General features: G+C 45.7%; 1 protein-coding gene across 1 annotated transcript in view; it reads left to right on the plus strand.

Moving 5' to 3' along the window:
• LOC134409345 (connector enhancer of kinase suppressor of ras 2-like) overlaps positions 1 to 27,202 on the plus strand; it is a 376,171-nt gene that overhangs the window by 210,812 nt on the left and 138,157 nt on the right. The window contains exons 7-8 of the mRNA XM_063142057.1: positions 2,735 to 2,794; positions 21,445 to 21,513. Of these exons, the coding sequence (XP_062998127.1) occupies positions 2,735 to 2,794; positions 21,445 to 21,513 (129 nt within the window). The remainder of the gene's footprint in view (positions 1 to 2,734; positions 2,795 to 21,444; positions 21,514 to 27,202) is intronic.

Genomic DNA, 27,202 nt, shown 5'->3' on the forward strand with positions numbered 1-27,202 from the left:
AAGCCAAAGCGATCTTGTTTGAGAACAGCGTTCCCCAGCCTGGCGCCCACCAAATGTTTTGGACTGCAATTTCCATCAGGCACGACAGTTTCCCATGGTGGCTGGAGCAGATGGGAGTTGTATTCTAGAACATCAGCAGGGCATCAAGACGGGGAAAATACAAAGCAGTGCGCCTATTTGCCTGTGGCAGTGGGGAGGCCGTGCGATTCGGAACAGCTTCAGGATGAGATGATGCTCTCTTCACTGCTGTACAGAAGATGACAGAAGTAGGTTCTGTGGATTAAAAAAAAAAACCCAAACAACCACTGTTTATTGTTTAATCTTATTCACATTCATGCTTCGCATTTTGAAGTTCTATTTTTCCCCCACCAGCATGTCTTACTTTTCACAGGGAACGATAATGGCCGGAAACAGCACAAGCTAGCTCGTTAGCTTTCTATTTGAGGATCAAGGGGACGGGAAGCTTTTTAGGACAGAATTGCATTTCAGCTCTCAGGGAGATTCATATATATATATATATATATATATATATATATATATATATATATATATTACTTGGGTTGAGAAAAAGAAGCCAATTTTCCTTTTATGTTGGAAATCTCCTTGGCAGAATGGTGATGCAACACTCACTGGGCCCTGCCACCCCATCCCACCATTCCTCTGTAGACACAACTAGGGCTGTGCATGGATCCCCCCCCCACATCCACTCCCCACCTGATCTGCATATTCCAGATCAGGCCCGCTCTGCCCCGTGTCGATCCGCCTATGGTCCGCTCCGCTCCACTGCGGAGCTCCAGATCTGAATCGGAGCTCCGCAGCGGTGACAGCGGTGCCAGGTAAGGCCCCCCTCCCTTCTTCCCCCTGACCTGCATCCATCTGTGGTCCAGCGGCGGCTTCAACTGAGCCTGAGGACTCAAACAGGAAGTCACAGTTCCGGTTTGAGTCCTCGGGCTCAGTTGGAGCAGCTGCCGGAATGCGACGGACTCAGGTAAGAGCCTTCCCCCCTGCCCCCTTACTTGACTCCACCGCCGTTGCTGCATGGACTGTGGTGGCGGTGCCAGCACCAGTTAAGCCCCCCTCCTCCCCCTTTCCTGCATCTGCCGCATTCCGGCAGCGGCTTCACCTGAGCCCGAGGACTCAAACAGGAAGACCAGGCCAGTTTGAGTCCTCAGGCTCAGGTGAAGCCGCTGCCGGAATGCAACGGATGCAGGTAAGACCCTTCCCCCCTGCCCCCTTACCTGGCTCAACTGCTGTTGCCACACCGGTGCCAGTGCCGGCGCCAGGTAAGGCTCCCCTCCCTCCTCCCCCCCTTACCTGCATCTGTCGCATTCCAGCAGCAGCTTCACCTGGGGCTGAGGCTCAAAGCAGAAGGGCAGGCTGCGGTTGTGGCCTAGTCTTCTGGTTTGAGCCTCAGCCTCAGTTGAAGCCGGCGCCAGACTGCGCCAGAGGCAGGTAAGCTCCCCTCCCCTCTGCCCCCTTACCTGGCTCTGCCACCATCACCACACGGACTTCAGCAGCACCAGGTAAGCCCCCACTTACCTTTCTTTTGTAGCTCCGGATCGAGGTGAAGGATCCACTTGGTCTTGATCCTCTTTGCCTCGATCCGCAGCTCCCCGACCCGCTTCGCCAGAGGTGAATCAGGCCACCTCGCTATTGCTTCTATGCTCCGAAGCAAAGCAGAACACAGCCCTAGACACAACACCTGACAGGCTCCTTCTTTAAGGCCCTTTGCATATCTTTCTGTTAAAATGCAGTGGTAGATATGAGCGTTCCAACGTCTTCTTTTTTTAAGAGCTGTTACAACCTTTGATCATTCTTATCTGACTTGCTTCTGATCTCTTGCAGAGTTTACATTGCTCATCGCAAGTCACAGTGGAGTTGAGCTCTTACAAAGAACTCTGACAGTGCTGAGCTGAAAGACCTTGAATGAGAAGTGTCACCTCAACTTTAGGGGGATCAAAAATTCTCCCTTTTAAAACAAAACAAAACAAAACCAAGGTCCTGAATGGTGATTTTGGGGAAACACACACTCACACACACTTCCTCAAAGTGTTCAGGGAAATGATTTTTCATGTTCTATTGGTCCCCTTCCTTTGTTACTCATTTTTATTTCTTGCTGACCATCATTTATCCCCCAGAATTCCTGGGAATGAAATTACATCCAGGGCATTCTGGGGGAAACATGGTAACTGCCAGCCACTAGCTACTGAGAAAGAAAGAAAGAAAGAAAGAAAGAAAGAAAGAAAGAAAGAAAGAAACTCACAACAGCATCAGAAGTAACCACCGCCCCCAAATTGGGGTGGTGGCAACAAAAATTGCCAAAATATCCTCCACCCTGCAAAACAATTTCTGCCTGCAAATGGAATTATATCCCAGGAAGGGAGAATTTTCCGCTTCCTCTCAAATGTTGTTTCTCTTCATCATAGGCAAGGACTACTTTGCCAAATCAGACCAAAGGTCCATTTAGCCCAGTATTCTGTGTTCAACAGTGGCCAACTAGAACCACACAAGCAGAGTGTGATGGGGAGTGGTTACAGGATGAGTGTCTGATGGTGGGGTGGAAAACTTCAGAGGAAAGGAAATGGAATGGAGTATCCCAGAAAAGGGTGCGCCTGGCTGGTATCCTAAACAGGAGCATTCCACACTGCAACTTTTTGTTGTTGCAGTTTCCACTTGTTTATATGCTATTCCCCTCCTCTGGGCAGTAATTATTTCTTATCTCATTCTTTCTTAGGGGATGTATATCAAGTCAACATATGATGGGCTGCACGTGATCACTGGAACAACTGAAAATGTACGTTTTGCTCATTTTGCTCATGCTTACTCTTCTCCATGACCTGTACCATGTATGGAAAGAATTTACTAGGATGTCCCTCATTTCAGTAGGGCTGGAATAGTCCCAGTGAATTGTGCCTCATTATTTTATTTTTCTCTAGTTATGATTCACATGGAATAAATCAAAGTGAAGCCCCTCAATAGCATGCTTTTTATATATATTGAAATGCTGAACATAGAAACTCTTGTATTTTAACTCAGAAGCTGTAACCAGAGGGGAGAAGGAATGTTTTAATAAAGTGCCAAGCTTAGATGTTTAGACTGTTTTGAATACAAGCCCTGATACAGAGCCATACAATGGGACAGTTGCTGTATTTCAATCCACAGGCAGGAACATCTCTGGTCTTTAGGGTTGGGGAGTGATAGGAAGAAGTATCTTGCTTAGCAACCAATTGATGATCTCCCCAACATCTGCCACCATGAACTCAGCAATGGTTGACTTGACACTAGCCTTATTCAGGCATTCAAGGGAATCCATGAAGCACACAGTGGGTACTTGGATGAAGCTGTTCAAACCACCCCTGGCATCTACATCGCCAGGCATGCCGGCCCCGACACCCCTCAGTTCAGACCTCGCTACATTGAACTGGTAAGGTCTGAACAGAAGTTCTACTTGCAGTCACTTGGACATGAGTAGAACGCTGTGTGATTGCAGGTCCTGCCTTATTATGGCTAATATTCATGTGGCACAGAGCGGTAAAGCAGCAGTTTCTGCAGCTGAAACTCTCCCGATGGCCTGAGTTCAATCCCAGCGGAAGCTGGTTTCAGGCAGCCGACTCAGGTCGTCTCAGCCTTCCATCCTCCCGAGGTCGGTAAAATGAGTACCCAGTTAGCTGGGGGAAAGGTAATAACGGCCGGGGAAGACAACGGCAAACCACCCCGCTATAAGGCCTGCCAAGAAAACACCAGCAAAAGCTGGTGTCCCTCCAAGAGTCAGTAATGACTCAGTGCTTGCACAAGAGGTTCCTTTCCTTTCCTTTCCTTTCCTTTCCTTGTGCCACAAACATGGTGTCACCTGCAGTGCTAGCTCCAGTCTTGGAGGCCCATGGGCAAAATACTCTCAGTAGGCGTTGCATTATTTACTTGTCTTTGCTGATCTTCCATCTGCCTTCTGCCTTTGGGACTAATCTACACCGCCACCTGGATGGAGCGGGCAAGGTAACCAAAGGTTGCTACTCCTTCTTCTTTGCCCCTGTCATTACTCACTAGCTTAGAGAAGACAAATCAGCAGGGATTGATAGGAGGGGGCTCCAAGGATTAGCAGCGGCAGCAGCCCACCTGCTCAGGGGTAGGCTTTGGAAGTTGCTCAGTGGTACAAACTCATGAGGCTAGACCTGAGCTCTTAGCTATGGGCTGTAGCACAATGGGAAATCACTCCAAGTCTGCTCAACAGTGAAGTGCCCTCAAAAACCACTGGAACCCAGAATGATGTATTGGGAAAACCATATCATGGTTTTAAAAGATGAGGTCATTTCAGTGTTAAATGAAGGTGTTGGTTGAGAGCCGAAAGTTGATGGAATCAGCCCTCAGTAACGGAGATGATAATGAAAATGTAGCCATGGTCAAACTTCATATTCATAACAGTTCATAACTCATAATTTTTCCATTTTAGAAAGGAGTTTAGTTTCACCCATGAAATCCTAAGTAAGCTGTTGAATTGTGATTGATGAGGAATGTTCCGTCTCTTGCCATTTCATTCATTAAGGATTTTATATCAATGACTCTTTTGGGGGGTTGTTACGTAGACATGGGAGTGTTGATGATGGTGTGCAACCTTTCCGCTAGTTCACACAACTCTTAACAGGGCTGGATAGGCTTGACATCAGGGATGACCACTTTCCATCTAGCCCAGCACTTTGTTCACACAGTGGCCAACCAGTTATCGGCCAGGGACCAGCACAGCAGGCCATGGTGCAACAGCACCCTCCCACCCATGTTCCCCAGCAACTGGTGCACACAGGCTTACTGCCTCAAATACTGGAGGTAGCACACAACCATCAGGTTAGTAGCCATTGATAGCCTTTGCCTCCAGGAATTTACCCACCCCCCTTTTAAAGCCACCCATGAAAACCCAAGAGTAGGCATGACACCCTGTGCCCCCGAAGCTAGCTGTTCCATTTCCAGGGTTGAAGAAAGCTTCAACTGCTAGTCCAGCCAGCTTTTGAACATGGAATAAGGACATGTGAGGTCTTCTTCTTCACCTGAGACAGCAGATTGTCTTGGGCGGCCCCAGAGAGAGCAAAAGGCACCAGGAAGGATGCTGCCCCATCTCCTCACTCTTTGTCACTGCTTGCTTGGAGAGGGCAGGTGAGCACACACCTGGCAGGGCCCCTCCCCAGTGGTGTGGGCCCCATGATGCCAACCTCTGGCGCTGATGGAAGCAAAAGATACAAACGCATTGCAAGGACCGTGGACGACATTTGCAGTGACATTCCCTCACTTTCATTCCGCTGGACCTTTGTTGATGTTAATAGATTATTAAACTCCCTTTTTAATTGAGCAGTCACAGGCGTTCACCTCTCCCTGCCATTTTAGGCTTCTTCATTTCCCCCCCACTCCCTACTTCCAATATATAATCTCATTTTGATTGTTATAAAGTTCCATTTCAAAGCCTCTGGCTTAATTAAGCATATTCGGGTCTGGGAAATTAAATGGGCTTATAAAGTAGTCATATATAATTAAGCATTAAGCTACAGAACAGTGCTAACTAGAGATGGAAAAGTCCATTTAGTTCAGGCATTCAATCCTCCCCTGCCAATGCTGATTATACCCTCTGGTGTTCAGCTCCATTTTAAAATTTGTTAAACTGAAACTTTAAAGGGACTTTTGAGGATGCCAGACAGCAAAGAAACTACTGGTGTAGCTATAACCTGGAGCAGATTATGTGATAAGGCTTGACACCCGTAGAAGTTTCCAGGTCAGATTATTCTAGCTTTCTGTTTTGAAAAGGGATGTCAGAGAAATCAATTTGGGGGCTGAAGTACAGTGCCTGCTCTCTTTTGTATCTGGTCACTCTAGTATAGTTCCTGCAGCTTTAACTGTTGTGATGAAGAGGGAATTTCACCAGGTGCTGCCTGCATACAAATGACCCCTGCTGAAATTCCCTTTTCTATACAACTGTTAAAGATACAGAAGCCCTGTCCTCCTCTTCATATGGTCACCCTAGTTAAAGCTGCAGGAGCCCTGCCCTGTTGACCAGATACAAAAGAGGGCAGGGCACCTGCAGCTTTAACTGTGGTGATGAAGAGGAAATTTCACCAGGTTCCCCATATATACAAATGACACCTGCTGAAATTCCCTTTTCTATGCAACTGTTATAGATACATGCAGCACCTGGTGAGGTTCCCTCCATCACAACAGTTACAGCTGCAGGTGCCCTGTCCTCTTTTAAATCTGGTCACCCTAGTATAGATCCTGCAGCTTTAACTGTGGTGATGAAGAGGAAATTTCACCAGGTTCTCCATATATACAAATGACACCTGCTGAAATTCCCTTTTCTATACAACTGTTAAAGATACAGGAGCCCAGTCCTCCTTTTCATAAGGTCACCCTAATATTGGAAGAACTAAATACTTATTGGATGGGCTAATAAACTCCTCTCAGAGTAAGGCAAAGAAAGGCAGGATTATAATCTGGTTTTGCAAAATAAGCTATACATGAAGGTATATGCTCATGCTGAAGGAGGCTCAGTTCAACAGATAGCTTCTTTCATGAAGCCTTGAAGCACAGGGTCAAACCAAATGTGTGGGTGGTTTCATAAATTCATGCTTCTCCATTTTGGCTCTAATAAAAGACCACCTTTTATCTCAAAATGAACACGAGAGAGTGGAGCAAAACCAACTGCCCCAAGACCTTCCCCTCCCAGTTCCTGAGATTAGGGTTGGACGAATCTTCAATTTTGGTTTCTCATGGTTTCTCCATATCTCCAGTCATAAATTCTGACTTTCAAATGTTTCTTTTCCCAGACCAGCTCACTTCTGGTATCAGAGATGAGCTGATGGAAGACAGCTAAAAGTATCACAGTGTGACATGATAAACATGGTGGTGCATTAGATTCTGCCCCCACCCTTTCTTTGCTCATTTTGATATAAGATGTACCCCCCCTCCCTACTTTTGAGCCAAAGACGCACGTCTGGCTTGGCCCTTAGAAGACGCAACGCAAAACCTTTGACTGAAGTCATGAGGAAACATAGCTTTAAATGACAATATCTTAAAGATTATGTTTTTATTATTATGTGTGGATTTTAGATTGTTAGAAAACGGGAGACAGCTGATTGCACAATTATACTGTCTTTGCAGATGTTTCAAAAACCTGCTCAGAATGAATTGTAATCATCATTCTAATTCAGCCACAAAGAGTGCACACTAATTTTATTGTGATATTTATACCAGTTCTTATTCATCACAATTTGCCATGCCCTGTGAAGGGTCGGTTTCTCTCTCTCTCTCTCCTCTCCTCTCCTCTCCCTCCATTTTTCTCCTCTGTTTCTATCATTGAAGTTAATGAGAAAAGGAATTCTAGGTTTAAAACTGTCTACAACATGGCAGCCATTGGTGGCCATTCATGCATCCTCCTTATGGCTTCGCTCTTACCGCCAAAGATGCCATGGAAAGCACAGCCCTCTCCTCATACCCCCTGAGCAAAATGTCTGTAGTTCCAAACTCTCCTCCATCCCACACCATTGCCTCATCTTCTCACCTGCTGAGAACTTCTTAAATCACTGCTCCTGCTGCAGAAAGAAAGAAACTAGGGCCCTTTCTACACCTAAGAGTTATCCCAGGAAAATGGAGGGTTCATCCCTGCCTGCTCCCGGGATCCCCTGTGTGGCATTTGCATGCACAGGAATGATCCTGGGACAATCCCAGGGGAAAAGGCAGGTGTAGAAACAGCCTAGGAGTTCTTGCCTTCCTTCCCCAAACCCAGAGCAAAGCGTGTTCTTCTCCACCACACCACCCCACCCCACCCCAAGTTTAATCATGGTGTTTTACCACCATCAGATTCAGATTTTTTATTATGCGGTCCCAGACCCAATAAAAGCAATACCACGATCATTAATTTAAAACCATAAAATCACAGTCTTTTGTTCAACAGGCTAAAAGAGTTATTTAAAACATACACATATTTAAAATATATAGGCATAGTTAGTAAAATTGGGAAAGTGGGCCCCATGCTGCAGGTTGGGAATCCGAGGTGGATCCTGGGTCTGGACCAGTTGAAGACCACTAGCACATTAAATATTCTGGCCTCTGACCACTGAGGGCAGGAGCGTCAAATCTCTTTCACCCTGAGCACGGAGTTACATACATTTTATTATGTGGTCACAGACCCAATAGAAACTATACCAACTATACCAACAATCATTAATTTAAAACCATAAAATCACAGTCATTAGTTCATTATACAAACAGGCTAAAAGAGTTATTTAAAACATACACATATTTAAAATATATAGGCATGGTTAGAACACCTTGTACAGAAGATAAGCAACAGCAGCATGGGATAGAAGTTACAATTAAGAGAAGATCAATTTGTGATTCCTTTGTATGGAGAGGAGGAACTTAGCCACTAACTCTGTTGTTAACTTGTTTGTACCTGCCAGAAAATATTCCAAATACTGTTTGGGTGTCCTTCCAGGGCATTTTCTCATAAGAGGGCCAAGAAATCTATTTCTCTCCTCCCTGTGGAAGCCACACTTCACCATGTAAAGTGTGGCTATCATTTTTCTCTCCTCTCCTCCCACCGGAAACCAGGGGCATCCCTTCCCTGGTCTCACAGGGCTGTATGGTGCAGGAAGGCGCTCTGCTACCCTTCTGTACCATAGAGTTGCCGGTATCCACAGATGCTGCTGGAGTTGGTTTTATTGATCAAAGTCAAGGTGCAATCCTATGCATGCTTAGGCAGAATAAAGTCCTACACCTCCCAGAATCCCCCAGGCAGCCATGCTGGCTGAGGAATGCCGAGAGTTGTAGGGCTGCTTTCTGATTAAGCATGTGTAAGATTGTGCCCTATGTGGGTGAGGAAGAGGTGGACGGAGGAGAGAGATGGAGGTAAAGAACATTAGTTTTGCAGCTAGCTGTCAAAAAGCAGCCTTGGCTGGGCGGCGTGCTGTTTGCTTTTGAAGTGCTGATAGGGCAGCGTGCTGTTTGCTTCCGAGGAACTGATACTGCTTTAAAGAATGGTTCTGCTCCCTATTGCTCAGTGTGTAACAGTATAAAGGTACCCAGTATGGTCTCCCCAGAAGGGAATTGAGTCCATGAAATCCCAGCCCTGGAATGCTTGACCGCTTGGGGACACAGATACAGCTGCTCTCCGGCTAATGCAATGGTTGCTGCGTGCCGTCTCTCTCTCTCTCTCCTTTTGCCAGCGGCAGGGTGGCTGGCTGCTGATGGACTCTAATGGACTCTAATGCTGATGGATTTTAAACGGCTGTGTAGGGCTGCGTAAACTCTGCACTAAGCTGCCCTGCATCTGATGCCAAGGTAGCAAATGACACCCCGAGAGAGCCCAAATGTTGTAACCCAAATAAATTCTGCAAGTCAAGCTAGTTGGCCTAGGCTTTGCACCTTTTGCAGGATTGATCTCCACACCCCAGCTGAAGTTGTGTAGGTTCCATTTGCATAGATGAGCCATGTGTAGGGCAAGCTACAGCTGCGTAGGTTCCATTGCATGCATGCATCGAACCAAACCTTTGCTGGAGTTATACACAGAGGCTGGTTGGCCATCTGTCTAGGATGCTGTGGTTGCATCCTGCATTGCAGGTCCTGCATTGAGCTGGAAGTTGGACTAGATGATTTCCAAGGTGCCTTCCAAGCAGTGGAGGTGGGTGGCTCTTGTTTCAGTGGTGCAGTGTAACCGCTCTGGGTTTCAGTCATAGAATCATAGAATAGTAGAGTTGGAAGGGGCCTATAAGGCCATCAAGTCCAACCCCCTGCTCAATGCAGGAATCTACCTCAAAGCATACCTGACAGATGGTTGTCCAGCTGCCTCTTGAAGGCCTCTAGTGTGGGAGAGCCCACAACCTCCCTAGGTAACTGATTCCATTGTCGTACTGCTCTAACAGCCAGGAAGTGTTTCCTGATGCCCAGCCGGAATCTGGAGTCCTATAACTTGAGCCCATTATTCCATGTCCTGCACTCTGGGATGATCGAGAAGAGATCCTGGCCCATCTCTGTGTGACAACCTTTTAAGTATTTGAAGAGTGCTATCATGTCTCCCCTCAATCTTCTCTTTTCAGAACCAGCCATAACTCTAAAGGAACTGTCTAAGGTGCTGAACTCATTTTGGTGATAGATTTCAGCACTATGGATAACTCTGTTAGAGTCCTGGATGAAACCCAGAGCTGCTTCACTGCTCCACTGAAAGAAGAGTCCCCAGCCACCACTCTTTCCGACTCTAGGTTTCTGTCATTCATGCGCTTCCCTTTCCCCTCCTTTGCATGCAGGGATTTCCAGACAGTCATCTTGGCGTAAGTGGCCAAATGCAGCAAACCAATGTTTGCTCAAACCTGGATCAAGCCATACGCTGGGATCCCAGTTTAAGAGCGGGCGCTTGAATTCTCATGAACAGGACAAAGATGGGCACAGCCTACTTCAGGCATTGAGAACAAAAGTTGTGGGAAGCCAAGGTAGATACTCCATATCCCCTGTAGAGCTTCTTTTCCTGCTGGGGGCTGAAACTATGACTACTATTATATTTCTTCCAGGGATTCTGGGATTTTCAGCCCCTGTTGACATCTGCAAAAAAATGTGCTCCACCAGGAACTCAGAGCACCTTCTCCAGTCTCTGCTGTCTGTCACTGTGGTCTCTTTCTTCCCAAAAGTAATTGGGAGGGAGAAGAGAGCAGTAGTAGTGACATCAGTGTGAACCACAGGAACATTTTGGGGGTAATCTAACTGAGGCATTTTGATGACCAGGGGGCGGTCTTCAGAATGCCAGGTTGGCTCTGCCTCCCTCCTCAACCCGATGCCAAGGAGGGAATGGAGCTGCCCTGCTCTCTTCCTGGTGGAAAATAACCAATCGCTGGTCGCCTTCCACCAGGCTCCATCCCCAGGTTGGCTCTGAATTGCTCACAGAGCAATGTTACATGGCAGAAGTGCTGTGTTGATGTCACTTCCTTTGAAAATGTTGGGGTAAATTCCCAACTTTTTCAAAGCAAACCATCGCGGGGAAGTCCCACGGTGGCTGCAAACCTACATTCACATCATCTAACCAACAGGGCACAGATCCACAGCCACCGCATGGTTCTCCCCACATGTAGACAGCCCCTGAGTTTCTCAAAAAGCTTCAACCCCATTGGGAGCAAACAGGAAGATGATTGCCCATCTCTTGTTTTCCCCATGCTATGGTTTGCTGATGAACAGGAACTCTGTCTAGAAATTCCCAGCATGGAAGGGTTGGAGAGCGTGCAGGATCCCAACTCCCAGCTAGTCTTGGCTCTGTTTCTGCATGTCACACCAAACCATGGGCTAGTGTTAACAACTGAATGTTAATTTTGATGTAATCATAGTTCTTGTTCTTGATTCATGATCTTTTATGGTTATAAATTTGGGTTTAGGTTGCCCTGGGAAGATTTACTTTTAAACCTGGCTTATAAATCTTTCATTCATATATATATATATATATATATATATATATATATATATATTCAAGCAGTCAGGAGGTTGGACTGGGTTATTGGCCATGCTGTTCGGGAATTACAGGAGTTGGAATAATGTTGTGCAAATGGCGGCCATAAAGAAGCCATTTACACAACATTAGAGATGAGTGGTTCCAAGGGTGGGGGTGGAGTGTGTGGGAGGTTTCACCTGATTTCCGGGCCCAGTGAGATACTCATGACATCCCTACCCACGAGACCATTAAGTTCAGAGTCTAAAATTTCTTAGCTGCAGCACTGTCTCCAGGGAAGTACTGCCTTTCTCTTAGGTCTCCTCTCCCTCCTCAGTTCTCGCCTTTTAGGCCCCTGTTATAGACCCTTGTCCTATTATTATTATTATTATTATTATTATTATTATTATTATTATTATTATTATTTTGCATTTATATCCTACCTTTTTTTTCCTTCAAGGAACCCAAGGCAGCATACATAATCCTCCTCCTCTCCATTTTATCCTCACAACAACAACCCTCTGAGGTAGGTTGGGCTGAGAGTCTGTGACTGGCCCAAAGTCACCCAGTGGGTTTCCATGGCGGAGTGAGGACTAGAACCCAGATCTCCTGACTCCTAGTCCAACACTTTAGCCACTACACCACACTGGCTCTCACACTGTATCAGGGGCGGGGGACTTAACAAAGTGGAGATGCCCCCAAACCCAAGTCTTTTTCAGCCCAACCTACCCCACAGGGTTGTTGTAAGGATAGAACAAGATCATCTCAAATATACTGCCTCTGAGGAATGGCGTGGCACAAATGTGTTCAGCCCAGGGGGGCGATAGAAGCAGATTTCAGCACCCACCAAGAAGTAAGATACTTGTGAGTGGTTGTTTATGACAGATTTTTTTTTTTTTAAGTGATGGGAAATGGCTCAAACAGACATGCTTCCTATGAATTCTGGAGCAAAAATAGCCTTTGTGCCAAAAAATCATAATTTTTCTCTCTAGTGACAGGAGCTTTAAAAAGTAGAAATCTGCCAGAAGCAGGCTCTCACTCTCTTCATTATATTTTAATGTTCTCAGAGATCATAAATCCAGGATGAGAGAGGGGGGGAGAGGGAGGCGGGCTAGAAAAGAAGCACAACCATGTCAGAGCTGGGTGTGGGGGGGTAAATGTCTCCATGGGACAAGAAGGAAGGGCCGGCCAAGAACCAGGGACAGTGCGGGTTCCAGGTTTTTGAGGGGCCCATGGGCAAGACGCTGTTGATGAAGTCCCTAGCTTCTCACCACTGTTGTCACCAGCTCCTCCTCTTTCTCACCATTGTTCCCACTTCCTTGCTTGACAAGCACAGAGCCAATGAGCAAGGAGATAGCGGCGTCCACATCTCATCACCACTGTTCCGACTCCAGAGCAAAAGGGAGGGGAGGAAGCAATGATGAAGATGACGTGCAAATTTGCTGGGCTCTTCACAGTATCGAGGGCCCAGGAGTATGGGCCCTCAGCATGTGCCCAACTATGGGCCTTCCTAGATGGGGCTTTAGCCTGGTGCGAGCCCCGGGCTCACCCCTGTTCATCCAGATGACGCACAGGATATCCCGGGTTCAGGCAGGGGTGAACCCTCCCTGGGCCCGGGGTAATGGGCACCACTTCAGGCCCGGTTTTTCCTGCGGTCTCAAGCTAAGCCGGAGACCACAGGTGTGTAGCCAGGTCCACCGCTTTTCCCGGCTACCGGATTTACTCCTGAGTAGCTGGGGAAAGCAGTGGATGGGCCACAGCTCTCCTGTGGAGCGCTGTGGCCATCAGGGCTACGGTGGGGACATGGGGGGTGGAAAACGGAGGCTGGGGACATCGGGGGGGAATTGTGGGCAAGGGACATCGGGTGGGGATCGGACATCGCAGGCAGGGGGATGGGCGGGGGATCGGACATTGTGGGCGGGGGAAGGAGAATGGGGCCAGGGGGCAGGCGGGTGAAAGAGAACGGGGCCAGGGGGGTGGACGAGGGAAGACGAATGGGGCCGGAGGGGAGATCGCGGATGGGGGGAAGGAGAACAGGGCCGGGGGGGGGGGATCACGGATGGGAGGGATGGAGTATTTAAAAAAAAAAAGCCCTACTTACCTTTCCTGGCTCCTGCACTGCTGCTGCCACTTTAAGAATTAAAAAAAATGGCAGCCGTGATGGCTGTCCTCCAGAGCTCGTCACGGCTCCCGTGTGAATAAGGGCAAGATCTTGCGTTATTCATAACGCAAGGTCTCCTCTCCTCTCCCCCGGATTTTCCACCAGGTCTAGCAAGGCCCTATATCTAACTTTGATGATGGCTCTGCTTCCAGAGGTGTTGTATGTCTCCAGGTTAGCCTTAGGCCACATCAGTAGGCTGGTTCATACCTAGATGTCCACCACCTGACATCTGCAGCATGAACTGGCAACCCGTCGCAGATAAAACAACACCAGCTATCCAATGAAGAACTTGGATACCTGAAGCAGCCCTTTGCGCAAGCAAAAATAATTCCAGGCTTCGCTCTGCCAAGTAAGTCAAGGTGGGAGGATCACTACCAATGCAAATGTGGATCTCCCCAAAGGATAACAAGTAGCTAATTACCTTTGACTCCCATGGCTTTTGTTATCTGTTCTATTGTAATAGCTGTTAGAAATTGTCAAGACACTGAGATACATTGGGTAAAGAATGGAGCAAAGGGGAGGGACCTGGTGAGATGGGGCGGAGCCTAGGTGTGTCTTAGCATGATGGCTATCCCATCACAAAGTGTGAGTTGGATCCAAACCGAGTTATACTTACAGTAGATCCATTAAAATCAATAACTAATTTAAGTCCCATTGATGTGTCTACTCTAAGTATGGCTAGATTTGGATACAGCCCCAAATGGAAAATAATATTTTTGTCTAAAATCTGGAGGTATAGTCACCAGCCAAAGCAAAGAAAAATATACCCTTTCCTTGCCAAAAAATACCCTTTCTCTGAACAATACTGCAATATCTCAAAAAGTGTCCATGGGAAACATGATAGCACTCTTCAAATACTTAAAAGGTTGTCACAGAGAGGAGGACCAGGATCTCTTCTTGATCCTCCCAGAGTGCAGGATGCGGAATAATGGGCTCAAGTTACAGGAAGCCAGATTCCGGCTGGACATCAGGAAAAACTTCCTGACTGTTAGAGTAGTATGACAATGGGACCAGTTACCTAGGAAGGTTGTGGGCTCTCCCACACTAGAGGCCTTCAAGAGGCAGCTGGACAACCAACTGTCAGGTATGCTTTAGGGTGGAATCCTGCATGAGCAAGGGGTTGGACTCAATGGCCTTATAGTCCCCTTCCAACTCTAGTATTTTATGATTCTATGATTTCTATTTTCTCTGATTATTTTGAGCAGTGATGCTGAGTTTTGTCTTCCTCTTTTTGCCGTGGTTGAGAAGCTATTTCTTTATCATACCTCCTTCCTGCAAAGGCACAATTTTCTTCACAGCCCTGCCCCTCCCTCCTCCATCGTTAATTCTTGAGTATGCTTTGGGCCACAAATTTAATTGAAATGTTCACATACCAAGCATCTAGCCCCTCAGAGCTCTTTTGTTAGTTTTTGATAATTAAATGTTATGGACAGTGTTCTGGGTTGTCTTTTGAAGGGATGCTAGGCGTTTCTCGCTTTATTCTTTGTCACTTTGTTAAGGTTGGTCTTTGAAGCTTGCTCCAGCAGATACGCAAGATTTTGCTTTTTGTTCGCCACCAGTGTGTGCTCTGGCTTGATGAGGCTTCTGGCTTCTGACAAGTACAATAAAATTTTGCTTATTTCTCCAGTTGTCTTCTTTGGTCACACCCTTCTGGTGTCGGAACGTATTGTACGGTCTTTTTCAGATCCAGTAATCTTTGGTGGACTATAGCCAAAATCAATTGTACACTACCTTATTACACGCTCCCCCACCCCGGCCGACCGCCACAAGACTGTTTGCTACAGGAGACAAAATACTTTATTAAGGGCAAAGTGGGGAGATAGGGAAAGCCGAGAGAAGACGCATCTCTTGTTAAAGAGCTTATACATTTTAAAATAAGAGGAATTTGTCAGTTGCCCAAATGAAAACCATAAATCTTTTAGAAGGAAATGTACCCATCTTCAGGGTTGCTGTTCAGCCAACGTAAGGAAGTGGAACGATGGCATGGCTGGCCATTTTTGTTCCTGCACAATGAAATACACAGCAACATCAAACAGGCTTCATTCCTACAACTTTAACCAATTGATTTGGCTTCTCTTTTGAAAGAATAATTGACCCCAGTCAAGATGTAATTGGAAAAGATAACAGAAAAAGCTGGGTCAGAGTCAAGAGACAGGGAGGGTGGAGAAGAGAGAGAGAAAACTTGGGGGGGGAGAGATGGAGGGGGGAGGAAGCCTAGCCTGAACCTTTACAGCTTGCATTGGAAGAGATGTAAGGGTGAGTTTACACATCCATATTCATGGGAAATGAGATATAGATTTATTTTATTTCATTTTTTTATTACATTTATATACCACTCCATTGCCAAAGCTCTCTGGGCAGTTTACAAAGATTAAAACACTGATATACAAAATTTAAACCCATAAAAAACAGATTACATACAATATCATTTAAAACAACTATTTTGAGTCAGTTAAAAACTCAACACATGCTGTTAAATTCCAGGGAGAAGAGAAAAGTCTTGACCTGGCACCGAAAAGATAACAATGTTGGCGCCAGGCGAGCCGCATCGGGAGATCGGGCCACCACTGGAAAGGCCCTCTCCCTTGTTGCCATCCCCCGAGCTTCTGTCAGAGTAGGCACCAGCATTTAACTGATTAAATGCTGCAGATAGAAAGCTGGTTCACATATGCATGGGTGCCACTTGAGTTGCCTACATTTAATGGCTAGGTTGAGACATTACTTGTCTATAGATTGCTGATGGATTGAAGTGGGAGTGGTGTTCTGCTCTGAGTTCCACCCTGACATTGCTTCCCCATGCTAGCCTCACCCTCTAATGCCCTCATGTCGAGCACAGTTGTCTGCAAAGGGACCTCTGGACACAAGCAGCCGCTTGTACCAGCTCCCACATAGTTGGGAGACCTGGTCACAAAGGCAAGTGAAGTCCCTCTGCCTGAACAGTTGCTAATCAGTAGGGGTGTGCTCCACTTCATTATGGATCCCTGAATCTGAAGTGGAGCAGGCCGATCCATACCTTCGAAACCCGGTTCCAGATTGGATGGGGGGAGGTCCGGATCAGCCCGAAGTGGTTCGGACTGGTCCAAAGCTTTGGATCCAGGTAAGTGAGGAGGGGAGCTTACCTGGCTCCCCTGTCGGCCACCACCGCGGTCCGTGCAGCGACGGCAGGGGAGCCAGGTAAGTGGGGAGGGGGGCTTACCTGGGCCCGTCACGGTCCGGGCGGCAGCTTCAACTGACGCCGAGGCCTATGGCCTTACTGTACTTCAAAGTGGTTAGAGTGGGGAAAGGTGCAGAAAAGAGCAACTCAAATGATCAAGGCACTAGAACAGCTCTCTTGGAGGACAGATTGCAACGTTTTGGACTGTTTAGCTCAGAAAAAAAAGTGAGTAAGGGGAGACATGATAGAGGTGTACAAAATCATGCATGGTGATGAGAAGGTGGAGAAGGAGACATTTTTCTCCCTCTCCCATAATACTAGAACCCTATGGGGTCATCCCATGAAGCCGGTTGGTGGGAGATTCTGGACAGATAAAAGGAAGGACTTCTTCTCACAGCGCCGAGTTAAACGATGGGATTTGCAACCAAGCGAGGTTGTGATGGCCATCAACTTTAAAAAGAGATCAGACAAATTCATGGAGGAGAAGGCTATCCATTGGCTACTGGTCCTGATGGCTATGTGCTACCTGTGTTTTCCTATGGACACTAGTTGCTGGGGGAACATGAACAGGAGGCTTAGAACTGAAAGCTCCGTGTGTAAATCAATTCTGTTGTTACATCCTGTGTTTGATGTGATTTGAGAGGTCTACCTGTGGCACAGGGCGGGGTGCATCTTTGATCAGTCTCTCAATGGTGTGCCTTCTGATGGGACCCCTCCTATGGCAGGAACCCCCCCCACACACACACTTACCTCAGAGCAACAACTGTGGCTACAAGCTATCGTTTGCAATTCCCTATAATGCCACCAACATAGAAAGGGCTCCAGGACCCTGCAGGTCATTAAAATGGCAACCCCCCAGATGCTACCACATCAAGGACATAGTGGGGGATTTAAAGGGGCAGCTGGCAGGCCTAGGCCAGGAATCAGTCCCAGTGGGCCCTGGCAGGGTGCCAGGACCCCTGCAGCTACCCAGGGCTGGCAGGCGATAACGCTGGGTCTGCTGTCGGAGGCAGGTGATTCCGATGTCAGTGGGGTGGTTAATCCCTTACAGGCTTTAGTCAAAACCAGTTGGAACTCTAAAGGAGCTATCCAAGGTGTGAAGCGGAACTGTGACGCACCATTTACACATGCCAGACATCAATGTGTGCTGCAGACATCGAAGTGAGAAGTACCTTTGCATGGCCCACCGCAGAGTTTTCACATCACCCGTCAGCACCAGAAACATGGTGCTCCGTTCGCGGTTTGAACAGTGAATGCATTCCGTTGAAAGCGTTGAGAGAATGGTCCATCTGATTTGCTTGCATGGACCAGCACCACGGGGAAGCAGGATGAAAGGTGATCTGCAGATTTCCTTGGTATTTTCTGAGTATCCATACAGAGTTGAAACATTTGCCTGTAGATGCGTGGATGTTGTTTTTAAAAAATGGGTTACTCCTAGGGTTACCATTGCCAAGTTCATTTTGTCAGAAGGCTTTAAACTAAGCTTGAGCCATTTCACGAAAGGGGGCATCTTTTGAAAATGCACTTATCTTCTCAGAGATGGAAGATCACAACAGAAGGTGTGCCAGTAGTTGGGAAATAGCTCCAAGGCTTTCATCAATTTGGAAGAACTGTCTTTTATAATAGGCTTACCACATGTAACATCCCAAATGAAACTACCCAAATTAAAAAAAAAACTGGCTATGGGAAGGATTGAGCAGTGTGGTATAGTGGCTAGAGTGTTGGATTGGGAGTCAAGAGATCTAAGTTCTAGTCTCCATTCGGCCATGGAAACCCACTGGGTGACTTTGGGCCATTTACAGACTCTCATCCCATCCTAACTCACAGGGTTGTTATTGTGAGGATAAAATTGAGAATAGGAGGAGGATTGTGTATGCCTTTTGGTAGGGGGTGAAAGGCGGGATGTAAATGCAATAAGAAATTTTAAAAATATTTGGGTGGTAGTGTGGCGTTACACCCCACAAGTCAGTTCCCAAAGGTATGTCTGCAGTTAAGTCTGTGGTGAGTTTAGAATGTTGGCCTGAGTGGGCGGAGTTAGAATGTCTTGGGAGGGGGAGGAGTGATATATAAGGGAAGGACTGAGGAGGGGATTGAGAGGGACTTTTGGGGTACTCTTAGAGTCTTTAGTGCTCTCTGTGTTTAGAGTACTTAAGTTCTGGGAAATTTGAGGTTCAGTGTAGAGAGTGGTGTCTTTGGAGTGTGGTGTGCACATAGTTGATGTATATTAATCAATACAGATAATAAAGAAAGCGCAAGAGTGATTGTGTGAGAGAAAGAAAAGCGCATATGTGAATGAGCGAAAGGATTGGATGAAAGGTTCCAAAAAGGTTTTTAAATGTTTTATTTGAAACAAAGCTTGTGAACTTTTGAAAATAAATTTTAATTATTTTGTTTTTAACTACCACAAAAATCCCATGTGTCTGTTTGGCATTTATCATCTGAAGTTTATACGTTTAGCACGCACTCTGACAATAATTCACCTCAGCACATATAACTCAGTGTTTTATTTTATATATTGAAATCCTTCTCCATTTTAAACCCCTTTCTCCACGTAGTTTGGAGGAAGGTGGTTTTTATCACTTGCCTCAGGCGTATCAAGCGGTGGTGCTTGGCTTGAGCAGGGAGTAGCCGTGGCTGGGCCTAGTGGTCAGAGCCTGTCATGGCAGGTAGTGTTACTGATGTTGCACTAGTGGAAGCCAGCGCTTGCACAAAGTCAATAGTACTTGCTAGTGTGACACTTTCCCCTGGAAACCCACCATACTAGCAACAAGCACTACTGACATTGTGCAAGTGGCTAGTGCAACATCAATTTTAATATTGTATTAGTTTAATATGTTTTAATCAGCTTTATGTGTTTTATGGAATTTGTATCCACTTTTGTTCCCTGCCTCGATCCAGAGGGAGAGGCAGGTAACAAATAAATATATTTTCTCTTTTCCCAGGCAATTAACAACATATCCTGAGTTTGTTTACCCTTACTTGACCCCAGAATAGTTGTTTAAAAGGATATTTTTTTGTTTTTATGTTCTTGATGGTTTAAAATTTCGTATACTTGTTTTTAACGTTCACTGTTTTTAACTTCTGTAAACTGCCCAGAGAGCTCCTGCTATGGGGTGGTATATAAATGTAATAAAATAAATAAATAAATAATATTAATAATAATGCTCCCTTTTTTCCAAATATGGTTGATCATTTCCTCTTGCTGCCAGAGGAGAAATGGCTCAAAAGGGATAGTGACTTCCTCCCACCAAGGAATTAACACAAGCCAGTAGAACTGTGTATTTGCACATAAGATACCACAAGAGTAAGAATTCCTCTAGAGTAGGGTGACCAACTGTCAGGATTTCCCCGGATTTGTCCTGGTTTTTGTTCTTTCCATGGTGTCAGGGGGGATTTTCTATAATTTTCAATAATCTCCTGGAATGACACACCTTCCCCTTTAAGGCTGCCATTAGCATGGCAGGAGGGAATGACATGCTTTCTTGAGGCACATCATTCCCCCACCCCGAGCTCCAATTGAGGTCTTAAAGGGGAAAGTGGGTCATTCATGGACATTATAGAAAAGGCCCCAATTGGAGTGGATGGTGGTGGTGCAAAATGAAATCCTTTCCCCTCCTCCACTCCAATCGGGTTCTTTAAGGTGGTGGGGGAATAGCGTACTTTCTGCAGGACTCAGAAAGCTGCTTCCCCCACACACACACTAGGTGTCCTCTTTTTTGGTTTCCCAAATATGGTCACCCTACTCTAGAGGTTTCCCCACACATAGCTAGTCAGGAAGGGTTCTGGAAGTTTCACTAACTACATCGTCTTGGCTTTTCATGAACTATCTCAATAGCACATTCTGTTTTAAAGTAGCATTTCCTATATTACTAAATTACCTTGATTAGTTTAATAGTGTCAATGTGCCCAGGGATTAATCGCAGCTCCAGGTTACTCCTGCCTGATAACACCAATAGCGAAGAGTATCTCATTCTAAAAAGTAGCACAATATTATCTTAGGGTCAAAAACAGACATTAATTTAAATGTGTGTCTAGCTGCTATGTGTTCCTTCCCCTTTTTTTGCTCTAGAGTAGGTATAGAAGCCCCAATCTGGATCAGAACCCTAGTATGGTAAGGGGGCCTTTTAAGATCCAGATTGGGGGCCCTGCACCTACTCTAGAGTAAACATTAAAAGAAAACATGACTCCTAGACATACATTTAAAGTAATGTCTGTTTTCCCCCCCCCCTTAGTGTGTCAGACAGAATGGTGTTGCTTAAGGAATGGTTGGCTAGACATTTTAAATAGTACAGTGACAAAACCTGAAGAATAGCATAGGGTGACCCTATGGAAAAGAGGACAGAGCTCCTGTATCTTTAATAGTTGCATAGAAAAGGGAATTTCACCAGGTGTCCTTTGTATGCATGCAGCACCTGGTGAAATCCCTTCTTTATCACAACAGTTAAAGCTGCAGGAGCCCTGCCCTCTTGACCAGACACAAAGGAGGGCAAGGCTCCTGCAGCTTTAACTGTAGTGATGATGAGGAGATTTCACCATTGCATGCATACAAATGACACTTGCTGAAATTCCCTTTTCTATGCAACTGAAAGATACAGGAGCCCTGACCTCCTTTCCATAGGGTCACCCTAAAATAGCACCTTTGATCATTCCTATTGTCAAGCTTCCTTTCCCCCTTTCTCTTGCTTCTAGTCTCCAGCAGACCAGTGTAAGAAAATCCACGCTGGGGATGAGGTGATCCAAGTCAACCATCAAACAGTGGTGAGTACTTTTCAGATAATACTGTGGCCGTATTTGTCTCCTCCCACTGTGTAGAAGTTGCCAGGGCAAATCGAGTCATTTTGCTCCCTGAAGCAAAGGCTAAAATGGCACCCTGGTCCCCTATTCCACATAGAGAAGTCGGCCGAAGCGTTCGCTCAGTCTTATTTCAACAATGGCAATTCAACAACATAAGATCAAAAGCAACAAAAAAACAAAAGCAACCCTAAACTAACAGCAAATGTGGATGTGAAAAGGCAGCTCTGGATCTCAGTAACACCTGTGAATGGAATCGCGGCCTGGCTTTGGATGTCATTACAAGACAGGCCAGCAGCATGGGCATACAAGGACGGCTTTGCTGAATGGGATCAAGACTCCGGCCTGTCCAGTATTCTGTGTCCAACAAAGGCCAACTGACATGTCCCCTCTGGCAAACCACTTTTCAGAGGATAACCTGAGGCCTCCTGAGTAGAGTGACCACATGGAAAGGAGGACAGGGCTTCTGTATCTTTAACAGTTGTATGGAAAGGGGAATTTCAGCAGGTGTCATTTGTATGAGCGCAACACCTGGTGAAATCCCCTCTTCATCACAACAGTTAAAGCTGCAGGAGCCTTGCCCTCTTTTGTGTCTGGTCAAGAGGGCAGGGCCCTGCAGCTTTAACTGTTGTGATGAAGAGGGGATTTCACCAGGTGCTGCCTGCAAACAAATGACACCTGCTGAAATTCCCTTTTCAATACAACTGTTAAAGATACAGAAGCCCTGTCCTCCTTTTCATAGGGTCACCCTACTCCTGAGGCAAACATCATAGAAGAGCTGCCTGTGTTGAGCAATCCTAAGGCAGTTCCTGGGGATCCCGGGCTGTTGTCCTCAAGATGCAGTTAACCTCCTTTTGAACTCTGATTGGCCACCTCGACCCCTGAAAGCACAGTCACCTAAAAGTGAAGGCTCGGTCAGCTGCCAGAAACAGACATTGGCGACTAAGGAATAAGGACTCCTTGTGAGTAAAGGCATACACATGAGCAAGGCTCTGCTTGCAGGTAGACCATTCCTCAGGTGGCACTAATGTCCTGCAGCTGTGCTCTGGGTGGGGCTCTGACTTTAAAGCCTTCAGTTCTAAGCACAAAGTGCTGAAACAATGTAGGTGTAGCAGTTCCTAGATGGCTGCTTTATAGGTCTTTGATAGCCTAGCTTTTCCTTGGGTGTCCTTGTGTCTGGACTGCCTAGTGACCCTGACTTTGGTACTCAACATAACTCCCATAATCTCTCTCCTTGCACCATTGTGAGAAGTGGTATGAATAGGGATGTATGAGAAATTTGTTTCAGTTCATGTTATATCAAGATTTACCCAGTTTGTACCCTCTGGAACCAAACACAGGGCTTGTTCAGACAACACTCTAAGCCATGGTTAGCCCACTCACCCTTTTGCAGCAAATAGCTAGTGAGCATATTCATACTGTGGTTATGGAACCACCATAGTTAGGAATGACTCATGTGACACAGTAAGGCCTTAGCTAGACCTAAGGTTTATCCTGGGGTCATCCCTGCCTGCTCCCAGGATATCCTGTGTGTCATTTACATGAACAGGGATGACCCCTGGATAAACCTTAGGTCTAGCTAAGGCGTAAGTCATGGTTCGCATGGCACCCTAAGCTGTAATGTTTAGCTCAAAATGCTTAACTATCATGGCTTGGGGTGTTGTGTGAACAAGCCCATAGACTCAAATGCAATCTGCAGTTGACGTCTGTACACTTCTGAGCTCACAGTGAGATTTGGGCAGGGGACCAAATGTGTTTGACAGTATGAGTACGTTTGAATAATGTGTGCTTTTGAAAGAGCCTTGCACATGAATATGCTCTAATCAATGGGAGATGAAGGCATACATTTCAAAGAGGTACGCAATTGATTTTCCTGCAAAAAGTGGAGGGGAGGAACTCACAATCTACTATGGACTGGAGTTGGAGTGAGCTATTAGATGGAGTTTGCAGAACTTTGTCAAGCTTGCACCGTGAGATGTGCAAATCAGCAAAATGCAACTTCACAAGCAAGATGCAAAAGATGAGGAACATCTCCTGTTTGGCAGCATCTGGTAAACAGAAGCGTGCTGTCTTTGTAGACAGAGAGTCCATTAAGCTATCAAAACAAGTATCTTTTGAAAGATGCATCCGGTGTGAGTTTTTTGTTTAATTATCTAATGAGAAACCATCACCACATCTTGTAGCGAATGCCAGAAACCCATTGGTAATAGCTTTCCCCCCCCCGGTCCATGTCAGTTTTTCATGTACTCATTTAAGAAAAGCAACACATGAAAACTTGTGTTACCTTTGGATCGATTTTCCCAAAATATGTGTTTTAGTGTACATTTTGCCTTACAATATGGATAATTGTGGTAATGCTATCCTAAACCACGCAGTTTGCTACGTATTTTTGAGCTGTGAACTGTATTGCAAAATTCTGAGAACTGCAAAAACTGAAGGAAAGTGATACACATTCTGATCTGTGTATCACTTTGGGAAGTGCCAATTAGGTCAAGTTGCTTGAAAATGCAGGCATAACAACATCCTTGAGCATCTCTACTTATTAGGGGTGTTCATTCATCTTTAAAATGAAAGAAAAAATGAATGAGCCCCGTGGGTTTCATTCATTTTAGTTATTAAAAACAAATGGAGATTCAAACAAATTAGTTCCAAATGAAACAATCAACTAATTTTTCAGCCTGTACAGGTCATAGAAAGTTCCCTGGGGGTGGGGAGTAGTTAAGACTCTATTGTGTGTGAAATTTCATTGAGTTTAAGATGGGGCACCTTTGCACTATCTGTCTAAAACCTTGGCAGATCTGATCCTTTGAAAGGGCAGAAGAAGGCTTGTCCTTTGCCAAGAAAACACCCAAGTTAGAGGCAGCAGAAGATTAGCTGAGTCTCTCAGTGAAACTAAAATGAGTGGGAATAATGAAAATTAATTAATCAGTGAAGAAAATAAATGAAAAGCAAATGAATGAATAAGGCAATGAATTCAATTTCTAATACTATATTATTATTATTTTTAATTTTTATTATTATTATTATTAAGAGTATTTTTATCCCGCACCTCAGCCAAAAAGGCTCCCAGGGTGGCTTACAATTATCAATAAGGAAGACAGTCCCTGCCCTGAGGCTTACATTCTAAAAAAAACATGACACACAAGGAAAAGGGGATGGGGAGGGAAGAGGGAGAAAATAAAAAGAAATTAAGGAGACTGTTCAGGCTGGTAGGAAGGCCCTGCTCCGCCCTCTCATCTCCCAATGGAGGGGCAGACCCACAGCTCCTTCTTCTTCCCCACAGGGTGTCCAACTGAAGCAGGCTCTGATGGTCTCTGCCTGCTCCTGTCTCCCTCGCTTTTTCTTCCCCACAGGGTCAAGATGACTGGACTATTTTTTTTCCTTGCACACCCTATGTGCTGTGTAAAATGTATGCAATGTTCTTTGTGAGGGCAGGGCTTGAACAGAACGTATACCTACTTTTCTTTATATATATATATATATATATATATATATATATATATATATATATATATTCTCTTTGCACTATTCTCCGTTAGGGAGAAAATCCCTGTATTCATTTCTTATGCAGATTATTTGCAAATATACTGGAACTCTTCTACCGATCTTCTGTCTAATCTAACACTTTTCTTTCTCTTACTTCCTGCTTTCTGCTTATTGCCTTCTGTCATGATCCTATGCATGTCTAGATTAAAAAAAAGCCCTTCAATTCCCAGCATTCCCCAGACAGCGTGCATGTTTCCCGTCAAAACATGCACAGGATTGTACTCTTAAACTTCTAAAATGAAACTTGTAGTCTAACCTTTTCTTTTGCTCTCTACTCTCTTTCACTTCCTATTGGTCAATTTTCCCTTATGTTGTGTTTCTCAAAAAGCTCCTGCTTTCAATGGGAGACAAACGACCTGCTAGGTAATCCACAAAGCTTTTATTAAGCAGCAAACATCTCTTCTACCTGAAGAGAGTCTAATCTCTTGGGAACTTCCCCCTAGGCAAAACTATGCAAACTAAGCGAGACAATTGTCCGACCAAGGTGAACAGGAAGCCCCTTCCCAAACCCACGTAACTTCAGAGAGCTTGTTGTGGAGGCAGGTTCTGGCGCAATCCTAGTTGGACCAACTTTCTCACACCTTCCTTCCGCTCTGTGTGTTTTAGTGTCAGTTAGTTTGTCAGGACGCTCACCTCCAGAAGAAAGCCCATTTCCCACCGAGTGTGTAGGATTCGGCCTTGAGGAGATAAGCTCTGGAGAGGGCTGACTCCCAGCTGGTGAATTGCCCATGAGAGTTTCTTCCCCAACTGGCACAGGCTGGCTGGTGTCTGGCGCTGCCTCCTCTAGGTCTGAATCAGATTCTGATTGGTTACCTGAAACACCTTCTCCCAAAACAGGGGTAGTAGGGTTAGACATAACACCTCATTCCTTTCCCCATACATTTGGAACCTGGGCATTACTCTCTCTTTTTTCCCCTTAAAAAAAAACTTTATTCCTTTTGTTAAGGCTGCTGCTAAATCTTGGTATCTGCAGTTGGTTAAGCTGGACTCCTAAACCCATTTTTCCTACAAGTAAGCACCATTGAGCATAATAGGGCTTACTTCTGAGTCAATGTACAGTGAATTTCATTTCATTTATGATAGTTCTATAGTGCTCTATAGCTGAAGCTCTCTTGGCAGTTCACAAAAATGAAAAAAAGAAAACATTAGGCACGTTATACAAAGCTCAGAAAGAACAATCTGTTAAACCATCAGCCAAAGATGATCCATGATCTAATTTAAAACTCATTGCAGGCTGCCAAATGCCATTGAACGGTGCTGTTAATCTCTTTTTCTGTGCTAGAAGAACTGCAGGTACTTCAGCCTTTCTTCACGGGAAGACTACTTCAACCCCCTGATTATTTTAGTTGACCTAAATGATAGTGCAGATATGTTCACACTACACAACAGCCCATAATTCAACAACCACAACCCAGACTCAATCCAGACTCTGACTTGTGTTGTGTGAACCCAGCCTAAGGCCTTAGCTAGACCAGGCGAAATCCCATGGAAAACCCCAGGATCGTCCCTATGTGCCCACATGATGCACAGGGGATCCCGGGATCAGGGAGGAATGATCCCTCCTTTGCACTGGGATCTCACCCTCCACTTTGGGCCTGCTTTTTCTGCGGTCCCGAGCTGAGCCCAAGACCGCGGAACATGTGGCCCACTGCCGTGGCTTGACCCAGCTCTGCGCGGTTACTCACACAGAGCCGGGAGCCGCACACAGGGCGCAGAGCTCCTCAGGAGCACTGCACCCATTGGGGGTAAGGTGGGGGGAGTGGGGAATTTTTTTAAAAAATGGCGGGTGCGACGCCTCTCCTCCTGAGGTTGTCGCGCCTTACGTGTAAACGGAGGAGGGATCTCGCATTAATCACAACGCGAGAGCTTCCCTCCTCCGTCGTGGGATAGAAGGTAAGGTCTAGCTAAGGCCTAAGTGTGAAAGGGATCTCAGCCTTGCAAAACTTATATCCAGGCTGGTTTTGCAGGGAACCGAATTTCAGCTTCTGAACTGAATGTCCAGTTCCTCCATATGTTGCATATAGTCTGATTTCTATCATAGAATATGTATAGATATAGAGATTATGGCTGTTCTGAAGCATTAGGGATATGAAGGGATAGAAAACTATTT

The sequence above is a fragment of the Elgaria multicarinata genome, chromosome 15, assembly GCF_023053635.1.
Source record: "Elgaria multicarinata webbii isolate HBS135686 ecotype San Diego chromosome 15, rElgMul1.1.pri, whole genome shotgun sequence".
NCBI classification, from domain to species: domain Eukaryota; kingdom Metazoa; phylum Chordata; class Lepidosauria; order Squamata; family Anguidae; genus Elgaria; species Elgaria multicarinata.